General features: G+C 63.1%; 1 protein-coding gene across 1 annotated transcript; it reads left to right on the top strand.

Moving 5' to 3' along the window:
- Positions 1 to 2262: 2262 nt before the first annotated feature.
- COL18A1 (collagen type XVIII alpha 1 chain) lies at positions 2263 to 20744 on the top strand. The gene is made up of 42 exons (XM_057378655.1): positions 2263 to 3577; positions 7609 to 8153; positions 10593 to 10673; positions 10765 to 10824; positions 10943 to 11081; positions 11166 to 11269; positions 11353 to 11379; positions 11475 to 11645; positions 11734 to 11760; positions 11849 to 11911; positions 12001 to 12087; positions 12208 to 12261; positions 12340 to 12489; positions 12609 to 12671; positions 12839 to 12883; positions 13794 to 13934; positions 14010 to 14072; positions 14173 to 14199; positions 14282 to 14326; positions 14448 to 14510; positions 14837 to 14872; positions 14943 to 15032; positions 15144 to 15173; positions 15281 to 15307; positions 15458 to 15520; positions 15654 to 15728; positions 15814 to 15849; positions 15955 to 16008; positions 16199 to 16264; positions 16448 to 16519; positions 16693 to 16726; positions 16856 to 16918; positions 17001 to 17044; positions 17128 to 17250; positions 17345 to 17498; positions 17581 to 17651; positions 17728 to 17856; positions 18058 to 18093; positions 18388 to 18648; positions 18732 to 18929; positions 19201 to 19316; positions 19398 to 20744. The coding sequence occupies exons 1-42, from the start codon at positions 2344 to 2346 to the stop codon at positions 19609 to 19611; spliced, it is 5181 nt and encodes a 1726-aa protein (XP_057234638.1). The 5' UTR covers positions 2263 to 2343; the 3' UTR covers positions 19612 to 20744.
- The last annotated feature ends 57 nt before the right edge of the window (positions 20745 to 20801 follow it).

Raw genomic sequence — 20801 nt, 5'->3', positions numbered from 1 at the left:
GGACTGAGCCCTCAGTGGCTTTTTAGGGCAGCCTAATCCCCGCTTTCCCGAGGAACCCTGCTGCACCACCAAACACCAGACAGGCCTGGGAAGATGCAGCCAGAATGTTTGGGAGGGAACTGGGACCAGGATGAGGGTCCAAACTTGCTTTTAAAAAGTCCAAGGTTATGGCAGCAGCATCTTGTGGAGTGTGCAAAGTGCTTTTTTGGGAGCTTTTAGCCCAGAGGAGGCTAAACCAGGGTTTTTTTCCCTGCTCTGCCAGCAAGCCAGCTGCCTTGGCTTCTCCTTGGGGGAATACTTCTCCCAAATATTCCACCAGCTGGTGCCTTCCCAGCCCCTGCCTGGCTGCTTGCTCACTGGCAGAGCTGCTTGTGCCACCTGTGCCACCAATCCGCCCTCGGGGCACCTGTTCGGGAAATCCCAAATCCCTGCTTTTGGGATGCCCTGGCTCCTTCCCTGGAGCTGCCGGGGCGAGGTGTGCAGTGAAACGGAGATCATTGCCTTAACGAGGGCGTCCCACGGGACGCTCCGCTATCATGAGCTGCCTAATCGGGCCGGAGGGAGGAGCGGGAGCTGCTCTGGCCGGGCATCCCGTGTGCACACGCTTGGGGTAGCCCAGCGTGGTGCCCGGAGCCTCCTGGCAGCGGCGAGGCAGCTCATGGGCGCATGTGATGCTGCCCGCTCTGGGAGGCTGCGGGAGCGCCGAGGTTTTCCATCCCCGCGGTGGGAAGGGAAGCAGCAGTCGCTCCTGTCCCCCGGGATGTGCCCCGGTCGCGGTGAGGGGCGGGGATCCCGCTCTGCACGGTGTCACCGCACCCTGGCCCCGGGGCAGCCGAGCCGGGCGTGTGGATCCCGTCGGGTGCCACCGCACCCTGGCCCCGGGACAGCCGGATCCCGTCGGGACACGCCGCCGGAGCGGGCTGGCAGACACCCGGCTCCTTCCCCAGGCTGCCGGGAGTGCGGGAGCTCCGGGAAGGGGCCGTGTGGAGCCTCGGACATCGCGTCCCGTGCGGGTGGGCGGTGGGCTGTTCCACCGCGGGCTCCCCTAACAGCATCGGTCACGGCGAGAGCTGCTGGCAGCGGCAGCCCGCTCCCATTTTCAGGGGAAAACTCGCCCGTTTCGCTCCAAAAGTAGCGTGGGAAATGTTGCATAAGGCAAAATGGACATCTGAGCATTTGTCTCGGTGATTTTTCCGAATATTTTTAATCGCCAGCTCCAGAGCGTGGAGAGCTCTGCTCTGTAGGACCTCGTTACGGCTGACTCTGACTTCCCTGGTCAGGCAGCCAAGGGGAGCCAAAACTGTCACCTCCCCACCAAAATCCCATCTCGGGGACACTTTTTGAGCCACGGAGGTGACTTGCCTGGTGTCACCATGGCATTGCAGGACCTGGATGTGCTCCATCCCTGCTCAGCCATCCCCGGTAATGAGGGCCACCATCATCAGAGCTGGATAAATGGATTTGGGGGCAACTTTTTTAGGCTGAGGTGAAGAACAATTTGAATTTTTGGGGTGTGGGAGAGTTGCCAGCACTGCCCAGGGGWGATTTCTAACCCGGGCTCCAGGGAAACTTGTGGTTGGGAAACTTGTGATTGCTAAGACCTGGCTTCGAAGCGTTGCAGGCGCGTGATGTCTGGGGGTGGGGAAGCTGCGAGTGCCCCCCTGGCCATCCTGTGACAGCACCTGGGGGGTCCTGGCCCTGTAAACGAGCCGAGAAAGTGGCTTTAAACACTTGACTTTGGGGACTTTTTGTRTTTCCAGCCGGTGGAGATATTGGAAATGTTTTCTGGGATTTGTTTCCCTCCCCGTCCAGTTTTGCTCCGAGGTTATAACCTTCTCCCGAGGCCTGAGAAGGGATGTCCCACCAAAGCTGGCCATCTGTGAGGACCGCGGCCATGCACGGCCCCACCATGTACGGCTCTCGTTGCCGGTGACTTCAGCGGAGCCACCGAGCAGGGAGACGAGGATTTAGGATTTTCTGGGCACGAAGGAGTTAAAGTCTGGTAGCGGCTTCTGGGACAGGCAGTAGGGTGCGTCTGAAGGCTGGCTTGGCTCCCGGAGGTTTTGGGGGGCTCAGGTGTGTCCCCGGGCTGGCGGCGGGGTCCCCGAGGGGCCGTGYCGGGAGCGGGAGGCTGGCGCAGAGAGAGGAGGGCTTGGCAGGGCCGGCGGCGCGGCCACTCCTCCCCCTGCTCCGCTCCGCTTTGAAGGGCCGGAGCTTGGGAGGAGAGAGCGATGTGAGCGCTCCCGGAGCTGGCCGGGGCAGAACTGCTGCTTCTTCCCTCCTGTCCTCCCCGCAGCCTCCCCGTTCCGCTGCCGGGAGCAGCGGAGCCCCTTTCCCTCTCCAATGGCCCCACCTCGCTTGGGGTTTCTGCTCCTCCTGGCTTGCTGCCTCTCCCGCTCCGAAACGCAGCTCCCGGGCTGGGTTTGGAACCGCACTAAACCCACGGGGAGCGCAGCAGCAGCCGGTGAGGGAATCCCGGCATCGGAGCCGCCAACTTCAGCGGCGACTGGGGCTCCCAGCCCGTCCCCAGGGACGTGGGGTGGCGAGGCGGCAGGGAATGTCACCACCCCAGGGCGGCAGGAGCCAGATCCCGCTACGGCAGCGCCCGTGGGTGAGGGAAGCGGGGGCGAACCCACGGAGCGGCGGGACGGGAATGCCGCGGGGCTGGCGGAGAGCACGGCACCGCCGAGTATCGCTCCTCCCCGCAGCACGTCACCTGGCCCGGGACAGGAGGGGGCCAGCAGCCACAGCGAGGACCCCCGGCTCCYGGGGACAGGGACCACCGACGATCTACAGCTCCTGGGGACAAGGACCGCCGAGGAGCTACAGCTCCTGGGGACAGGGACCACCGAAGACATGGAGCTTGCAGGGTCAGGGAACACTGGGGAACCCCAGCTCCTGGGGTCTGGGACCACCGAGGACCTGCAGCTCCCGAGGATGAGAAGCACCAAGGACACCCGGCTCCTGGGAACAGGGACCCCCAAGGATCCACAGCTGCTGGGGACAGGGACCACTGACAATCTGCAGTTCCTGAGGATGTGGGCCACCAAGGACCCCCAGATCCTGGGGACAGGGACCACTGAGGACCCGCAGCTGCTGGGGTCAGGCACCACTGAGGATTTACAGCTCCTGGGGACAGTGACTCCTGAGGATCCCCAGCTCATGGGGAACACCAAGGACTCCCAGCTCCTGGGGTCAGGCACCACTGAGGACCCCCAGCTCCTGGGGATGATGAGTACCACGGACCTACCATTCCTCATGACAGAGAGCACCAAGGAGCCACAGCACCTGAGGACAGGGACCACTGAGGACCAGCAGCTCCTGAGCATGGGGACCACTAAGAATCTGCAGCTCCTGGGGAACACTGACGATCCACAGCTCCTGAGGACACCGACCACTGAGAACCCACAGCTCCTGAGGGCAGTGACCACTGAGAACCCACAGCTCCTGGGGAACACTGATGACCCGCAGCTCATGAGAGCAGTGACCACCAAGAACCCGGAGCTCCCGAGGACGGGGACACCCACAGCAATGGAGACACAGGTGTCCTTGCAGAGACCAGCGGGTCCCCAGCCAGGTAGTGCCCCTTTTCCTTTCTCACCAGGTGACAGTCCCCGTGAGCGGGCAGTGCCATTCCAGGACCCTTCGGCACAACCTCCCCATCACCTCCACGGAGCGTCACCGAACCCATGGCACGGCACCAGCCACCGGGGGCTGGCTCTGGCTGGCAGGAACGGGAGCCAGAGCCCCCCTGGGGCTGCCCAGAGGGTGGATAAGGGTGTGGATCCTCCTGCTGCCGATAACTCCATTCCTCTGCAGTTTGATTTACTGGCCGCTACCACGCGGCTCTACGGGAGCAGCGGCGCGGGTCTCGCCGCCTTCTTCCCGGGACTGACGCCTCTGGCTGGCCGTTGCCAGCCCATCCCGAGCCACCTGCCCTTCTGCGGCGTGCTGGGCACCAGCCACGTCCGGCTGCCGAATTACCTGCGGCACGGCAGCGAGGAGGAAATTCGGGCGGCTTTGCATGAGTGGGAGGGGCTGCTTGAGTCACGGTGCCATCGCTACCTGGAGTGGTTCCTRTGCTTGCTGCTGCTCCCCGGCTGTAGCCCCGTGGTGCCTGTAACCCCCCCGCCGTGCCAGGGCTTCTGCGAGGCCGTCAGAGACCTGTGCTGGACTCACTTGGCCGGCGGGCGCCTGCCTGTGCCTTGCGATGCTCTCCCTGAGGAGGATCAAGGGTTTTCTTGTGTCTTTATTAATGCTTCYGCAGGTAACGTGGCTGGGGGACGCCCCGTGTGCTGTGTGCCCCCTCTTCACGCTCCCCCAGGCACTGGGGGACGCTCCTGCCTCGTGCCCATGGGACGCTGCTGAGTCCAAAATCGCTTTCCATCCAGCTTTGGCTTTTCCAAACAGAGAACCAGCGGGTTTTGGCTCTGTCCACAAGGCTGAGCCTCACTCATGGTGAATCACAGTGGCCAGGACAGGGGATGCTCCCCAAGCASTGCATGCTGGCATTCAGGGCTGGTTCCCTGGTGCTGGAGAGCTTTGGGGTGACCATCCTGGGCCTGGGGCACCTGGAGAGCTGGCAGCTCTCTGCAGGACCTGGAGCCCATGACCGCCTGGCCGCAGCGCTGCGGTGGGGAGGAGGTTTCAAGGTGACCCCGGCYGTGCCCACACTCTCCCCTCTGCCGGAGCAGCCCTTTGGGGTTAATGATTCACCCAGCGGCGGCTAATGTTTGATCCCYGAGTGGGAGAGGCTCCTTGGCCTCCAGCTGCATCATTCGGTGCTTGTGACCTTCCTACGTGCCAGCCAGGGAGCCAGACRGGGCAGGGGGTGACTGGTGCTCGGAGAAATGCGCCTTGGGATGGAAGCTGCAGCTCCCCTCTGAATGGGGCTGTGTTCCCGCGCGACCCCCGCGCCCTCGGGGGATGCTGGTGAGGAATGCCGAGGCTGGGGGCTGGCAAACAAGGGTCCCCTCGGTGTCAAAGAGGCTCTGTTCACTGCGGGGGTGCCCTGGGACGCCCTGGGGATGCTCGGAGAGGAGGCGTGTGCCCATCCGGGACTGCACCGTGGTTCCTTGGGCAGGCAGTGCCAGGAGTGAGGGGGGAATGTGGGGGCTGTGGTGCACCCCACAGAGTGCCTTGGCATTGCCCTGAATCCCACACTGCCAGCCAGGAAGGTCGTGGCAGGGTGGGGAGGTGGCTTGGAGCATCCTGGGGACCTTTCCAGTCGCAGAATCCCTGTATGCAGAGACATCCCCATGGCCACCCTGTGCCAGCACCAMACCCACTGTGCTCTCTGCCATCTCTGTGTTCCACGGTGGGTGCTGCTGGTTTGCCACTAAAAGCCTGAAATGTTTGGGGACGAGAAGGGGTGCTTGGCTTTTTGGGGAGCAGACATCTGAAGAGGTCTCCCCTTAGCCCTCTGCTCCCCAGTCCTTGTCCAGCCTCTGTCACTCCCCAAAAAAAGCCCATTTGCAGTGGGAAGTGCCGACACCCAGCTGCCAGCCCGAACTYGGGGGCGAGTGGCATGTTTGAGGAGGAGGGAGACTCCCAGAGCCGGCTGCAGCTCCAGGGCGGAATGGTTGAAAATTGYCCTGCTAACAAAAGCCTCTTTGAGCATGTCCCCGTCATGCTGAGCCCCGGGGGGGACACAGGGACTGTGTCTGGCTGCAGGAATTGCAGCACTGGCTCTTGCTCCTGTGCAGACCCCTGGGAGGAAGCTCCAGTTTCCTTTTCCCTTAAAGCTGCTGCAGATTTGGCTTCCTCCAGCCCCAGATAAATGCAATCCCTGCATCCTGGTGTTTGCAGTTGGAGGGAGCTTGTGGGGTGCCTGAGCAGGGGGTGGCTCAAGGTGGGTGACAGGCTGAGAGTCTGGGGGAGCCCTGGTTCTTCACCCCATCCTTTTTGGTGTAGGGCTGTGCACACCTGGGAGTGAAAGGATGCTGGGCTCCAGGATCCAGAGGGGAAGCCGATTGGAGATGCCCCATGGAGAAGCCTGATCCCAGTGCAGGCAGATGAGGGGGCTGAAGCTGGTGGAAAACCAGGAGGGAGATTTTCTCCCAGCCAGGTGCTCAGTTTTGGGTGCCGATCTTGGGAGGGACTGGGCTCTTGGGGAGCAGGATGGACACAGAGCAGCTCAGAGACAGAGTTCCAGAGGGTCAGTCTGGCTCTGACAGCGTGAAAATTCACCCCCACCTTTAGTTGGCATTTCTAATGTCCCCACTGCTGGGTCCCTGGCATGGGGCTGTTGCTGCACTGGGGCTTGGCAGCAGCGGGGAGCCTGGGAATGCTCCATGTCCCCCAGGCTTTAGAAGAGGCACCCAGGTTTTCATCACCATCCCAAGAGACGTGTTTTCCTTTCGGGCTGGGCAAGGCTGGGCTGATTCCTTCTTTCTCTTCTCTTTTTTCTTTTTTTTTTTTTTGGTTTTTTTTTTTTTTTTTTTTTTTTTTTTTTTTTTTTTTGTAAGAGCTCTGGAGGACAATGCCTGGCTCCAGAGCTGGGTGGAGGCTCCTGGCTGATCCTCCTGGGTTCAGCCCAGGATACCTCAGGATACACCTCTGATTGCCCCCACTCCCCATTACTCCCACGAAAAGCAGAGAAGGAACTGCGCTTGTTGAATTGTCCCAGCTCCCTCTCCTGATTCGGGATGGGGCCAAAAATCAGCACTGAGCATCCCTTCCCCCTGCAGATCCCTCTGAGGGAGGGCTGGTTGGGTTTCCTCACTCCCAGGAAATGAGAGGTTAAAAGCACCGGGCGTGCTCGCTCCCGTGGAGCTGGCAGCAGCCCCGAGCGAGCGGCTGACATAGGAGAGGAGGAATCCAGCGCCCGGTGTGTGGGCGATGAGGATGTGCCGGCTGCCAGAACAACGGGAGCTGGCGGACGCGGCGCTGGCTCGCCCCGAGCAGATGTTCAGCTGCGCCGGGCAGGAGAGCCGGCCTCCAGCAGAACTTCCCTAATTCCCTAATTCTCAATAGGAGTTGGGAAAGGAGGCCACCTYCAAATTGAGAGCATCTGGGAGGCTGAGCTGGCCAGAGCTGCGTTCCCAGGGTGTTGCGAGGGGATGGCTCTGATTTATTCCCAGCTGGGGTGACYGTAGGATCTTGTCCTGGAGTGACGCGAGGGGTCACCGTGATCCCGGAGTGARTGTGGATGCAACGCGCTGCCTCTGTGGTGGTTCAGCATCCTGGAGCTGCAGCAGCAGCCCCCGACCACATACAAGACCCCTTTGGGTTTATCCCCTCRGGGGATCTGAGCTGCCTGGCCTAGTGGGTCATGTCCCTGCCCACGGCAGGGGGCTTGGAACGAGATGATCTTTGAGGTCCATCGCCACCCAAATGGTTCTGTGATGTCCCAGCTGTGGTCGGAGGGCAGCAGCCAGGAATGGGGAGCGTTTTGGGAGGCACATCCCAGTGGTGTGGTGAGAGCAGCTCAAGGGGGCTGCCTTGGCCAACGCACAGATCTGGGCTCCTGGGGAGGGAGGGTGAGAACAGGGGATGTGCATCCAGGACCCGCTGGAGGATGGTGCGTTTGGGAGGTCACACTGTCCTTGCTGAGTGACCATCCCTGGCTGGCCAGCTGAGACCATCCGCTGTGCTTGCTCCCTGCAGAGAGCCTGAGCGCCGAGGTCAGCCTGCTGGAGCTGATCGGGGACCCCCCAACGGAGGAGATCCACAGGATCTACGGCCCTGACAACAACCCYGGCTATGTCTTCGGCCCCAACGCCAACACGGGCCAGGTGGCCCGCTACCACCTGCCCAGCCCTTTCTACCGGGACTTCTCGCTGCTGTTCCACATCCAGCCCACCACGCCCCGCGCCGGCGTGCTCTTCGCCGTCACCGACTCCTCGCAGAGCATCATCTACGTGGGCGTCAAGCTCTCGGAGCTGCGGGCGGGCCAGCAGCAGATCATCTTCTACTACACGGAGCCGGGCTCGCCCARCTCCTACCCGGCCGCCACCTTCACCGTGCCCACCCTGCTCAACCAGTGGACGCGCTTTGCCATCAGCGTGGAGGAGGAGGAGGTCGTGCTCTACCTGGACTGCGAGGAGCACGAGCGCGTGCGCTTCGAGCGCTCCCCRGATGAGATGGAGCTGGAAGAGGGCTCCGGGCTCTTTGTTGCTCAGGCTGGAGGGGCTGACCCGGATAAATACCAGGTAAGAGCTCGGCTCGTCCTAAGGAGTGTCTCCAAGGAGCCTGGAGAGACGTGACACCACCACACAACCAGTGGCCAYGCTCCATGTGTGTCCTTGGGGAAGGGGACACCTGAGTTGGGTGGGAAGGTGGCTTGGGATGCCACTGATTGATCACCTTGAGGGTCACCAAGGCAAAGCTCTCAATCTGGGCTGGCAGGAACATATGGGCTTGCCCTACAACACCCACCATTGCTGGTGCCTTTTCCCAGCAAACGCTTCAGATCTCCCAGTCACTAAAAATACCCAGCTCCTTTGGTGGAGATAGTTTGGCTGGGAAAATGTCTCTCTTAGCTGGAAAAAATGCTTGGGCTGGAGCATATCTTTGCTGGCTGGTGTTGGGTGGTATCTCCAGGAAGGCTCTGGAGGGTGAGGAAGGATGTGATAGCTCAGCCCGTGCTTTGAGCAGGGCTCATGTTCCAGATAAGGTCTGTGGAAAGTGTGGGGAGAATGCCCAGCTGACATGGAAATCCCCTGCAGGACTCGAGGAGAGGAATGTRCAGGTTTATCCTGGGCTGAGCAGGATTTGCCCAGCAACAGAGGCGCCGCTGAGGGGCACAGTGTTTTTCCTGAGGAGTTTTGCAAAGTTTGTGAGCTTAAACATCATCCTGACCGTACTGCCACATCCCCCCTGGAACGGCTTCAGGCAGGGAAAGTTTCCCCAGGAAGGGGTTAATCATTGATGGGCTACAAACTGGTTTGCACTGGGATTCGGGTCCTGGAGAGCAGCTCTTTGCTCTTGAAGAGCAATTTCTTTGCTCTTGAACGTGCTGGGAGGGCCTGGAGCAGAGCAGCCCCTCAGCAGGTGATGCTCTCGAGCTTGCCAACACCCCGATCCCGCTGCCCACCCCCGGCTTTCCCGTGGGGAATGGCCAGCCCTGGAGGGAAGGAGGCATCTGACTGCCCCGTGGTGTTTGCATGGCTGTCCAGCCCTGCCTCGCCTTATCTGGAACTAACGGGGCATCAAGCGGATTAAAGCCTGGCCCTGGGTCAAGCCTCAGGACGAACTCGCTGGGGGCAGCTGTGGGATGTCCTGGCACCTCGGCTCTTTCCCGTCTYGCCTTTGTGGCCAGGAAACCCGGAGGGGCAAAGCCTGAGGGTCAGGCAGAAGCCCTGGGACAGCAGCTCTTGATGGGGCAAAGAGGGTCTCAGCTGGGGTCTGCTGGGGGGSTTTGTTTGCAGCTGGATGTGGCACTTGGGGTCATGGTTTAGTGGGGGGTCTGGCAGTGCTGGATTGGTGGTTGGAGTTGATGATCCTGGAGGGCTTTTCCATCCTTAATGATTCCATGATTCTATGGATTCCCTGTAGGATCTATGGTGCTGCTGCCCTCTCTACCAGAGCAGAGGTTGCAGAGGGCCCCTATAACCATCCCTCATGGGGCTGCATTGCTTCAGTCCTTGGACTGGCTCATTCTGCACGCCTCTGGCAAGCCCTGGGTCTCAGCCTTGCAGCCCCTGCCCAGCACCACCAGCACGGTGCCGGAGCTGGCACCACRTGGGCCAAGACACCCCGCAGAGCTTTTACCAGGATCTGCTGGCCGTGATCCTTGTTTTCCCTCTCCCGAGGGCTCCCTGGCCACAGCCGAGTGCCCTGCCCCACGCAAGGACAGCTGGCGGCTCCTGCAGCCCACGTGTTGTGTTTCCTGGGATAATCCGCACTTCCTCGCAGTTTATTTGTGTTCTGCAAGCATAGTGTGCATCCAGGCCGCTTGTTTATACAAGAAACCGCCACAAATCCCTTCTAAGGATGCTGCCTCCAGGCAAATCCCCTCAGGAGCAGAGGGGCTGTGGGCACCAGCAGGGCTCCCACTGCAAGGGGTGTCACCCCGCACATCCCACAGCCCTCATCCCAGGGAAGGCCTGAGGGACGCAGGGATGCTGTAGGGATGGGACACTGCCGAGCTGGGATTCTGCCCATCCGTCTGATCGCAGTGGGGAGGAGCAGGGCACCACGCTGGGCAGTGGGCTCAGACAGAGGAGGTGCCTCCCCCTCGGTGTCTCTTCTCTGGGCAAGACACCTAAAATAATATTTGGGCTGGCCTGAAAGCGCAGCGCGCCACGTCCGGGTGAGGAAATGCGATGGGCTTAGGAAAACAAGGATCGGGGCAGGCGGAGTGCAGCCAGGCTGACTGTGACATCATATGAATGTTTTATAAGTAGATTAATTAGTAGCTATGTAATAATTGCGAGATATTATAAATATATTTTTATATGTAATAAAACACTACATAAATTCCTCTGGCGAGCAAATGCCCAAGCCGGATGGTGCCCTCCTCTGGCTGCGGATCTCGTTCTTCCTTTTTCCTCCCGCCCGAGGACGCGGTGGCCGAGCGGCACATGGGGTGGGTCACATGGGGCAGGGTGGCTTTTCTGTGTCCCCATGCGCCCGCGCTGTCCTTGCAGGGGGTGATCGCGGACCTGAAGCTCCGAGGGGACCCGCGGGCGGCCGAGCGGCAGTGCGAGGAAGAGGAGGATGACGCGGAGGTGAGCGCGGGCAGCGCGGCTGGGGCGGGCTCGGGGTGCCCCCGCCGCGCCCCCGGCTCAGCCCCCGCCCCTTCCCCGCCGCCCCACGCAGGTCTCCGGGGATTTCGGCAGCGGCATGGAAGGCGGACGCCAGCCCTCGGGCAAGGTCCAGGTGAGCGGCTGGTCGCGGCCGAGGGCACGGGATGGTTGGTGCCGTACCAGCGCCCGTCCCTTTCGGGAAGGCGCCGGGAGGTGAACRGTGCCGTGGTGTCCCCTCGTTGTTGGCGCAGGGTGTCCCGGGGCTGGTGGATGCTGTCCCCGTCACCTCCCCGCCCGTGGCGGGGGGCAGTGGCTCCAGGAGCGGCGTTGGGTCCCCGCAGCAGGCCGAGAGGACCAGGGCGGAGGAGACTCTGCGGGTCCCCGCGGCAGGTAATTCCAGCGGCTCTCCCTTCCCCGGGGACAGGATGGTGTGGTCGTCCCCAAGCACGACCGGCCCCTTTTCCTTTCGCACAGGCACCGGCCAGAAAGGCGAGAAGGGGGAGAAGGGTGAACGTGGCTTGAAAGGGGACTCGGGGACTGGTGGCATCGTGGGGCCAGGCAGTGTCAAGGGTCAGAAGGTGGGTGACAGCTGCTCCCCGGGGGCTCGAGGGTGTCGGTGACGTGTCTGTGTCTGACACCTGCTCCTGTTTCTGGTCCCCAGGGGGAGAAAGGAGACCTGGGTGTCAAGGTGAGCATCGCTGTGGGAGCTGGCACAGAGCCGTGCCTTCCCAGGGCTGTCACCTCAGGGACCGGCCACCCATACCTATCCCCTCTCCTCCCCAGGGCAGTGCTGGCTTTGGCTACCCTGGCTCAAAGGGCCAGAAAGGAGAACCTGGTGACCCTGGCCCACCCGGGACCGTCTCTCGGCACGCCGATGGCTCGCTGGTGGAGCAGGTCACCGGCCCCGCGGGGCCACCCGGCAGAGATGGAGCCCCTGGCAGGGAYGGCGAGCCCGTGAGTCAATTCCTGCCCCGTGGGGTGTCCCCTGTCYCCCCACCCTGCCCACCTGCGCACTGACCTGTCCCCTCTCTGCTGTCCCTAGGGCGATCCTGGCGAGGATGGCAAGCCCGTAAGTGGGGTGSAGGGGTGGCAGGGTGATGGGGACAGCCACCCCCCTGCCTTGCCACCCACTGACCCCACCCTGCTCCGCTCTGCAGGGTGAAATGGGGCCCCCAGGGTTCCCCGGGATGCCGGGAGAGCCGGGTCAGAAGGGGGAGAAGGTGAGTGCTGCTGTCAGGGGCAGAACGTGCCCCCCTTGCTTTACCACCTGCTCGGCTGTGCCCCCAAACCGTGCTCTCTCCTGTGCCAGGGCGATGCAGGTGTGGGGCCACGAGGACCCCCGGGGCCACCCGGCCCTCCGGGACCGCCAGGACCCTCCTCCAAGAATGACAAGCTGGTGAGTAACCCCGAGACGAAGGGGTTGAGGGCTGGGTGGGTCCATCAGGCCATGGAGGTGCGGGGTGCTGCCCCCAGCGCCGCCGGGTGCCCCCACATCACCCCCGTGCTTGTCCCGCAGACCTTCATYGACATGGAGGGCTCTGGCTTCGGCGGCGACCTGGAGAGCCTGCGGGTGAGTGGGCTGAGGGACCGTCCTGCCAGCTGGGGACGGGGGGACACCCTCAGCCATGGCYCCCCGCTTCTCTTGCAGGGTCCCCGAGGGCCACCTGGGCCCCCAGGGCCGCCTGGTGTGCCCGGTTTGCCGGGGGAGCCGGGCCGGTTCGGGATGAACCGCACGGACCTGCCAGGACCGCCGGGGCTGCCGGGCAGGGACGGGACCCCCGGGCCCCCGGGGCCAGCGGTAGGTCTGTGGGGTGGCCAAGGGGACCCATTCCATGGCCAGCCCGTGCTACTTGGGGCTCAGTGCCCACCAGCCCTGCGGGGTTTTCCTGTGCTGGAGCCAGTTCTGCATCCTTACAGGGTCCTCAGGGTCCTGCAGGAAGAGACGGGGAGGCCGGGCAGCCAGGGCCCAAAGGAGAGCGGGTGAGCATCCCTTATCCCCTGTGCCCCAGGAGTGTGTCACAGCTGTCCCACGGAGCAGCTGGCACCTCCCTGGGACACCCSAGTTCCTGGGCTGGGGAGCACCACRCTGCTTCTGCCTGGAGCTGGGCAGCTTCTTCACAGCCTCTTGTCCCTCCTGCTCCTTCCAGGGCGACGTGGGTGACCTCGGCCTCCCTGGGCTGCCGGGACCCAAGGTACTGGGCCTGGGGCGAGTGTTTTGGGTTCTCCACTGCAGACTGGAGGCAGGGCCAGCTTGCACAGSAATGGGGAGGGGGATGCTGTGTTTGGGTTCCTTGAGGCCGGTGCCACAGCTCAAGGGTGCCTGGAGCTGCTGGCACCCCAAAGSACGGTCACTGGGCTCCTGCCACCGCCCCTTGGCTTTGCTCCAGGCACTGCCGCATCAGGAAGCGGGCAGGAAAGCCAAGGGGGGTGGGGTTTCAAGACACACTAGAGAGTTTGCTTGGGGTTGCCCATGCCCCACTGAAGGATACCCCATCTGTGCATCTCCTGCCTCCCTGCTCCAGCTCCTTTCCACCCTTCATCCCCAAGTGTGGAAGCAAGGCCTTTTCCAGCTGGGATGCTGCCCCTTGGGATGACCATCCACTGCAGCCTGAGCTGGGGGCAAAATCCTCAAATATTAAGGTTTCTTAACCTTAATTCTAACCCTCTGTACTTCAGAGGGCAGGTGGGGTGGCGGTGTGTGTAAGGTCCGAYGCTGCTGCTGCCAGCCCCATGGCAATGCCAGGAATGCCCGCGATGGCAGTGCCAGAAATGCCCGTGATGGCAGTGCCAGGAATGCCCGAGAGCATCCCTTGCTGGCTCTGCGGCAGCCCCGGAGCCAGCCACGCGAGCAGAAACGTTCCCATTCATGGTTTTAGATGAGCCTCTGGTGGCCGCTGCGGACATTACATGGGAGCTGGTGGGATGAAGGATGGCTGGGCTGGACACTGCCCYCTGCCATAAAGCCCCAAGAGAGGGGAGCATCAGGGACACCATCCGTGTCCCGTCCCAGAGGAAATTTGGGAAGGTTCTGCCTCCTGCTCACAGGCTCCAGGCAGGGACCACTGCCACCTCCTATCTGTCCCCTTCTTGTCCCCTTTGCAGGGCAGCAAAGGAGAAACGGGACCAGCAGGACCTCCAGGAGAAATGGGCATAGCTGGCCTTCCCGGGCCCATGGGACCCCGAGGGCAGCCAGGGCCCCCTGGCCCCCCGGGACCGCCGGGGCCGGGCTACGAGGCTGGATTTGTAAGTGGTCACTGCGGCYACGGGGTGGGATGAGCTCAGGGACAGACACAGCTCAGCCCTTCCCGCTGCATTTAGGGTGACATGGAGGGCTCGGGGCTGGCATTCACTCCTGGACCGCCTGGACCTGAAGGACCACAGGTAGGACCGTTCCTGCCCCTTCCCTCCTCTCTGTCCTGGGCTCCCTGCCACCATGTCCCCTGCCATCACACAGTACTCACCGTCCCCTCCTTGCTTGCAGGGCGTGCCCGGACTGCCCGGGGTGAAGGTGAGAAACTCTCCCAACACCCTCCCAGCTCCATCCGTGTTGGATGCCTGCACGGATCCCTCTGACTCCTCTTTCCTTKCAGGGAGAGGTCGGCAGCCCCGGACAGCCTGGCCTGCCAGGGCCAAAGGTAGGAGCACCGGGAGGTTGGGACAGCTCTGTGCCAGTGCCTGGGTGTGCAGGGCACTGGGCAGGACCCCTGGGCTCCCCAGGGTGGGGCTGCATCCTGCCCTGCCCCACTCCCATTGCAGGGAGATGCTGGAATGCCTGGAGTGGACGGCCGTCCTGGCCTGGAGGGCTTCCCTGGACCACAGGTAGGAGCCTCAGCCCCCCAGTCCCAGAAAAAAAACTCCCACTGCATTCAGGGCACCCTCCATTGCAGCAGCTGCATCCCTAGCAGCCAAAATTCACCCTCCCTGCAATGGAAGCCGGCTCACGGTGTGGGCACCCCTTAGCATCCTGTCCCCATCACTCTGCCACCTCCACCCAAAATCACGGCAGCCTGGCTCATTGCCTGGGCCTTGGGGGCACAGCTGGGGTGCTCTGAAGGATTTTTGGTGCTGGAGGTGGGAGAGGGTCTCTGCTTGAGAGCCAAGTCCGGCTCCATGTGGTGCTCACTCCTTTGTGCTCTTCTCTTCAGGGACCCAAAGGTGACAAAGGCAGCACTGGTGAGAAGGTAGGTGCCAGCAGGCTGGGGACAGGGACCAGCCGGTGGTGGCCCTGGGCTGATGGCTCCTGTCTTCCAGGGAGAGCGAGGCCAGGATGGTGTGGGGCTGCCTGGCCCCCCCGGACCCCCTGGRCCCCCTGGACAGGTSATCACYGTGTCYAGTGAAGATGTAAGTGGGCACCTGGGGTCAGCACAGGGCGGGGAACAGAGACCTYGCCAGCAGCTCTGACCCTCAGAGCCGAGACCAGGCTGAAAAACCTCATTTTGTCTCTTTTTGCAGAAGTCTTTGGTGGCTTTTCCTGGTCCAGAGGTAGGTGTCCTCCTGCCACCAGTGCCCGCCTCTCAGTGTCAGGAGGGCACCCCTTTTTTTGGAAAGAGGGGTTTTGCTCTTAGGAGCATCTCTGCTTCTCTCTGCAGGGCAGGCCAGGCCACGCCGGCTTCCCGGTGAGTTGGTGACACATCTGGGGACCACGGGGGTGGCCCTCGTGACAGCTCTGGTTGCTGCTGTGCTTTGCTGCAGGGTGGTGTTGATGGAGGGGGCTTGGGGCTGCCTTTGGTGGCTCGGGAATGACATGGGCTGTGTCCTTCCTGCAGGGTCCGGTGGGACCGAAAGGAGACCAGGGCTCAGCTGGTCCCCAGGGCGCCCCGGGGCTGAAGGTAACTGCTCCAGGCCTGTGGGGTGGGCACAGCCCTGGTCCCCCATTCTGCCAGGCCACCAGGTGACAATATCCCTGTCTCGGGAGGGAGCCCGGTCCCTCCGTGTCCCCTCCCGCCTCCTCTTCTCTCGCAGGGGGAGAAGGGCGAGCCCGGCGTCATCATCAGCCCTGACGGGACCGTGGTCACCGCCAAGGTGAAGGGAGAAAAGGTGGGTGCCTGGCAGGGCTGGGGGCATGTCCCCGTGGGCCAGGTGGCGCCAGGGGTGACGCCCTGTCCCTCTCCATCGTTCGCAGGGGGAGCCGGGGCCGCGGGGCCCAGTGGGACCGTCGGTAAGTCACCGTCACCATCCTCCTCCTCGTGTCCCGGGGCAGGGATGGGGGGCGGGGGGTGCCCCCACTCTGAGCACCCTTATCCTCGTCTTCTCTGCCTGCCAGGGCCCCCCAGGACGAGCAGGGATGAAGGGCGAGATCGGCTTCCCGGGCAGACCCGTAAGAGCTGCTCCCGGTTTGTTTGTGTCCCCTRGCACCGTGCCCTCCCCGTGTGACCCCAAACCCTGCGTGTCCCCSAGGGACGGTGCTCTGCCAGGGCGGTGCCAGGGGGTGACTCTGGAGTGTCACACGTGACACCAGGGACTGGCAGGGGGACAGGGACGAGCCTCATTGTGCTGCTCCTCCGCAGGGACGTCCTGGCATGAATGGGCTGAAGGGCGACAAGGGTGACCCTGCGGACAYGCTGGGCCTGCGGGTGAGCACAGCTGTGACCCCACAGCCGCTGCAGGGCGGGCACACACCCCCRGGGTCACTCCGAGGACCCCTTGAGCAAAGGGCACACGTCCACCACTCTCAGGGGCTGGACATGCCTGTGTCCCCCTCCGTGGTGGGGACTGTCCACTTTGCAGGACCTTGACAGGTCCTCTTGCCTCCCCAGGGTCCCCCTGGCCCCCCAGGCCCCCCTGGGCCACCTGGGCCACCTGGGAGCATCGTCTACAACAACGGCAATGTGAGTATTGACACAGTCACCGTGAGGGACCGGGTCCCTGCCTGCCTGGAGGGCACAGAGGAAACTCTGGTGCCATCCTGGCTGGGGCTGGCACGTGGGACTGTCCCCAACATCGAGGGGCGGTCCCCGAGGATGCTGCAGTCCCTRTAGCCCCCTCCTTTGCATCCCCACAGAGCTTCAGCGACTCCGGCCACGCGGCGTTCCCTGGTAAGGGGGTGTCCCTCCCCCAGCCCCCTCCTTTGGGGACACTTGGGGGAATTTTGGCAGGGCAGGCTTGGGGGAACCCCCTCCCACAGAGCTGCAGCTCTGAGACGGCACCTCTGTTGCTCCCCACAGGCTTCCACCAGTTCCCAGGACAGAAGGGAGAGAAAGGTGACACTGGACCCCCAGGACCCCCAGGTAGGTGACCGGTGGCAGAATGGGGCCAGGGGTGGCTCGTGCCCATCCCAGCTGCTCTCCCCTCGTCTCCTTCTCTCCACAGGCCACTTCCCCTATGACCCGAGTCACTTCGGTGCCAGCTTGCGGGTAAGCCCTGTGCGCACTGGAAGCCAGCGCGCTTTGGGGTGCCTGGTGCCAAGTGCTCACCCTGAGGCTGTGCCATCCCACAGGGTGACAAGGGGGATTCAGGTCCCAAGGGTGAGAAGGGCGAGCCGGGCAGCACCCCACTCTACAGTGCCGGTGTCTCTGGGCTGCCAGGGCCTCCAGGGCCCCAGGGATACCCCGGGCTGCCGGTGAGTACCCCATGGGCTGGGCAGTGAGGAGGGCACAGCGGGGCTGTCATCCCTGGGGACTTTGCTCCAACAGATGTTCTCTCCCGCTGCCTAGGGTGCCAAGGGGGACAGTGTCATTGGGCCGCCAGGGCCTCCAGGACCTCAGGGTCCCCCTGGTATTGGATACGAGGGGCGGCAGGGCCCCCCTGGCCCTCCCGGCCCCCCTGGTCCGCCCGGCCCACCCTCCTTCCCAGGTCCCCACAGACAAGGTGAGTCCCTGCTCCAGGGGATCCCTCCTATGCCTCTGCATTCCCCGGTGCCACATCCCTCTCCATCTCACCCTCCTTCCAGCCGTCAGCATCCCCGGGCCCCCAGGGCCGCCAGGACCCCCCGGCCCACCAGGCAGCGGGACATCGCTGGGGGTGAGTGGGGGCTCTGGGTGGGTTTGGCTGCAGTGCTGGTGGCTGATCCCTGAGCCTGCTCTGGCTGTGCCCACAGCTCCGGGCTGTGCCCACGTACCAGGCCATGCTGAGCGCCGCGCACGAGCTGCCTGAGGGCAGCCTGGTATTCCTGAGTGACCGGCAGGAGCTCTACGTCCGCCTGCGGGGGGGATTCCGCAGGGTGCTGGTGAGTTGTGGGGCCGGAGGGGCACCACGGCCTGGGCTGCACCGTCCGGCTCGAGGGGAGCGCGGGCAGCACCGTCCGGCTCAAGGGGAGCGCGGGCAGCACCGCCCCCAGGGCTTGGCCGAGACACTTGGGGTACCCTCACCCATGCGTGAGGAAGAGGAGAGGGGGGCAGTGGGGATCTGACGTGCCATGCCCTTGCAGCTGGAGGAGCACAACCTGATCCCCAGTTCGGCTCTGGTGAGTCCTGTTCCCTATGCACATCACATCCCTATCCTCCATCCTCATCCTATCCCTCTCCTCCATCCTCATAAATCCTCATCCTCCATCCTCCCACATCCTCATCCCATCCCTATCCTCCATCCTCATCCCATCCCTGACCATCTCCATACCCATCTACCCCATCCATCACCAACCATCTCCATCCCCTTCTTCATCCATCCCCAACCCTATCAATCTCCATTCCCAACCATCTCCACCTCCACCCCACCTGGGGCGCTGCCACCCCCCCTCAGCCCATGTCCCYCTCCCCAGGACAATGAGGTGTATGACAAGCCACCCACCCTGCACTACGCCGGCCCGCAGCCCCGCGGGCCCCTGCACCCGCTCCGCAACCACGTCCCCCCGCCCACCGTGCGGCCCTGGCGCGGGGACGAGGTGGTGGCCAACCAGCACCGCCTGCCCGAGCAGCCCCTGCTCCACCACCAGCAYGAGCTCATCAATGGCTACTACATCCACCGCCGGCCGGAGCCGGCCCCCGTGGCYGCCCACGTGCACCAGGACTTCCAGCCCGCCGTGAGTGCCGCGCGCCGGCCGAGGGGGGCCGATGGCGGTGGCCAAAGCCGCGTCCCTCAAGCCCCGTTGTCCCCTCTTGGCAGCTGCACCTGGTGGCCCTGAACAGCCCGCTGAGCGGTGGCATGCGCGGCATCCGCGGCGCCGACTTCCAGTGCTTCCAGCAGGCGCGGCAGGTCGGGCTGGCCGGCACCTTCCGCGCCTTCCTGTCCTCGCGCCTGCAGGACCTCTACAGCATCGTGCGCAGGGCCGACCGCGTGGCTGTGCCCATCGTCAACCTCCGGGTGCGTGCATCGGCCCCGTCCCCTTCCCCACGCTCTCTGAGCTCCRAGGGGTCATAGAACAGGATCATGGAGTCCTTATGGTTGGAAAAAATCTCTTTAAGATCATCAAGTCCAACTGTTAACCCAGCCAAGGTTTGGGTTGCGGAGCTTACCAAAGCCTCCGTCCATCATGAGCCATCCCCTTCCTGGAGGCTGCCTGGGCTTGGAGCTCCTGGGACGCTCCTGGGGGGCTTAAACCCCTCCTCCTCCATTTTTCCACCCTTCCCACCAGGATGAAGTGCTCTTCAGTAACTGGGAAGCCCTCTTCACGGGCAGTGGGGCCCCGCTGAGAGCCGGTGCCCGCATCCTCTCCTTTGACGGCCGGGATGTCCTACGGGATGCGGGATGGTGAGTGTGGAATGGAGCGATGGGCAGTGGGGTTTGGAGTGTGGCGGGGCAGCAGCAGCCTCCTGACTTTCACCCTTCCAGGCCGCAGAAGAGTGTCTGGCACGGCTCGGATGCCAAGGGCCGGCGCTTGCCCGAGAGCTACTGCGAGACGTGGCGGACGGAGGAACGCGCAGTCACCGGCCAGGCATCCTCCCTGGCCTCGGGRAAACTGCTGGAGCAGGCAGCCAGCAGCTGCCAGCACGCCTTCATCGTCCTCTGCATCGAGAACAGCTTCATGACCGCCGCCAAAAAGTGACGGCCGCCCTGGCGCCCCCGGGTACCCCTGTCCCCCGGAAGGGTCGGGCCAGCCTGCACCCCGGCACCCCTGGGCCCCCCAGCCCCCTCCATGCGCCTGCTCTCGCCCCACAGGGTTCCCTTCTCCCGCAGACCTGAAGCCAAAGAGTATTGCCACAGCCCCTGCCCTGGCTCGGCAGGGGCGCAGGTCCCACCCGGGGCAGGGCAGCCTTGGGCTGGCTGCCTTCCTCCTCCTCCTCCTCCTCCTCCTCCTCTAATATTTAACCACTTCAGCTTGTTCCCCTCCGTGCTCGGATGCTCTTTGTGGGGTGGCTGGGTGGGAGGACGCTTGGCAGGGAGCTTTCAGCGCTGCCACCCACGGTGTCCTTCCCAAAAGCCTGTAGGGGCTCTCACCGGCATCCTGGCCCTGCGCTGTCCTCACCAGGAGCTAGGGGCTGCACCCAAATCCTGCTGCTGAGGCCGTGGCGTGTTCTCCAGCCAAAACCCCAGCATCCCACACAAGGGACTGTCCTGTGGCAGTGCCAGGGCTCCCCGGGATGGTCTCCATCCTCCCCAGGTAAGGACCATCCCCTCATCATCCTCACCTCCACCTCCTGGCCGGCAGAGCTGTGGTGGGGGTCCGGCCTCCATCCCCTCCACGCAGCCTCGGGACCCCCAGCTGTGCCYCCACAGGCACAGCCAGCCCAGCACAGCTACTGGGGTGACAGKGTGGCCCCGAGGCGTGGCCAGGCGTGCCCTTGGCATGTTTCTCTGTGTGTGTGCGTGTTGAGCACGTGTGGTACTGAGGTGCCATCCCCCCCCTCCCCCAGTGCCACCTTTGCTGGGCTCGAACAGCGAAGGCGCAGCAAAGCTGGTTGGAATTGGTGTGGGCAAATCCAAGGTGCTAAAAAAAAAAGACCAAAAAAAAAAAAAAGAAAAAAGAGAAATTTGTAACTAGCTTTTTTTTTTGTTATCGTATGGAAATTATTACCATAAAAGCTGTGCGAGTCACACGGTCTCTATTTCTTACAGTCTACTGTATTTTGTGTAATTAATGCAATTTAAAGCCTGTGGATCTTTATATTATTTTTTTGTCATCAGTTGTGTCTATAAACCATTTTCTAAAGGCACTGAATAAAGAAACATCCTCTTGTAGCCTGGCTCCGTGCCATGATGGGGACGCAGTGGGATGGGGTCCCCACCTGTACCCCC

Source organism: Malurus melanocephalus, unplaced genomic scaffold (genome assembly GCF_030028575.1).
Source record: "Malurus melanocephalus ecotype Western Australia unplaced genomic scaffold, MMel_1.1 scaffold_369, whole genome shotgun sequence".
Taxonomy (NCBI): Eukaryota; Metazoa; Chordata; class Aves; order Passeriformes; family Maluridae; genus Malurus; species Malurus melanocephalus.
The sequence above is the reverse complement of the archived record's forward strand: the minus strand, read 5'-3'. Positions and strand labels throughout refer to the sequence as shown.